The sequence below is a fragment of the Tarenaya hassleriana genome, unplaced genomic scaffold (genome assembly GCF_000463585.1).
Source record: "Tarenaya hassleriana unplaced genomic scaffold, ASM46358v1 Cleome8, whole genome shotgun sequence".
Classification (NCBI taxonomy): Eukaryota; Viridiplantae; Streptophyta; class Magnoliopsida; order Brassicales; family Cleomaceae; genus Tarenaya; species Tarenaya hassleriana.
In genome coordinates, this window is record NW_010970490.1 from 1,199,495 (window position 1) to 1,200,529 (window position 1,035).

General features: G+C 57.0%; 1 protein-coding gene across 1 annotated transcript in view; it reads left to right on the forward strand.

The window, feature by feature from the left end:
• Positions 1-1,035, forward strand: part of LOC104802253 (inactive TPR repeat-containing thioredoxin TTL3) — a 3,464-nt gene that overhangs the window by 454 nt on the left and 1,975 nt on the right. The window contains 3 exon segments of the mRNA XM_010525754.2: positions 1-2; positions 4-660; positions 823-1,018. The exon segment at positions 1-2 is cut by the window's left edge and continues 454 nt beyond it. Of these exon segments, the coding sequence (XP_010524056.1) occupies positions 1-2; positions 4-660; positions 823-1,018 (855 nt within the window).

A 1,035-nucleotide genomic window follows, 5' to 3' on the forward strand; every position in this document is an offset into this window, starting at 1 on the left:
CTCCAAGATTCACTCCGGCGAGATTTCCAGCATGGACGAGACGAGCCCAGCTTTACCCGGATCCGGAATGTCGACCCGGATAATGAAACCGGGTCACAGGAGATCCGCCTCGACGGGGACACCATTGATCTATTCCGGCTCGAGCTTCTCTTCCGTGACCTGCCACAGCTCTCACAGCGGCGCCGGGAGCGGAAGCGGCGCGACCTCCGCCGTCTCGTCGAATCCCGGCGTTTTGCCCAGCGGCAACATTTGCCCATCGGGTCGGATCCTGAAGACCGGAATGGCGCAACGGGTCTCGAGCAGACCCGAGACGCTCTGCACCGGCACCGGTAACTACGGGCACGGCAACGTCGTACGCGGTGGAGGAGGCAACGGCAAGTCGAATCACGCGCCGAGGGCAGCGGCGGAGAGCGGTGACGCGGAGGAGGTGAAGAGGGCAGGGAACGAGATGTACAGGAGAGGGAACTTCGGCGGAGCATTGGCGTTTTACGACCGTGCGATCTCGTTGTCGCCGGGAAATTCAGCTTACCGGAGCAACCGTGCGGCGGCGCTGACAGCGGTGGGAAGGCTTGGAGAGGCCGTCAAGGAGTGCCTCGAGGCTGTGAGGCTCGACCCTTCCTACGCTCGAGCTCACTATAGACTGGCTTCGCTTTATCTCAGGTATACATATACGCAGAAAACCTCGAATTTCTACGAATAGGGACGCATCGGAATCAAGAAAGGATTCAACTTTGATCGAATTAGTCAATTCTAGAACTCGAAGGATTCTCCAATTCGGGTCTGAGAATGCAACGATGAAAAGAAGATTTTCTTTGTCTTCAGGTTGGGAGACGCTGAGAATGCGAGGAGGCATCTCTGTTTCTCAGGGCAATGCCCTGATCACTCTGATCTACAGCGGCTGCAGACACTGGAGAAGCATCTCAGGCGGTGCGCTGATGCTCGGAAAACCGGAGATTGGAAAAGTGTGATAAGAGAAGCCGATGCAGCCATTGCCAATGGTGCCGACTCTTCTCCTCAGGTGAAGATCCATCACTC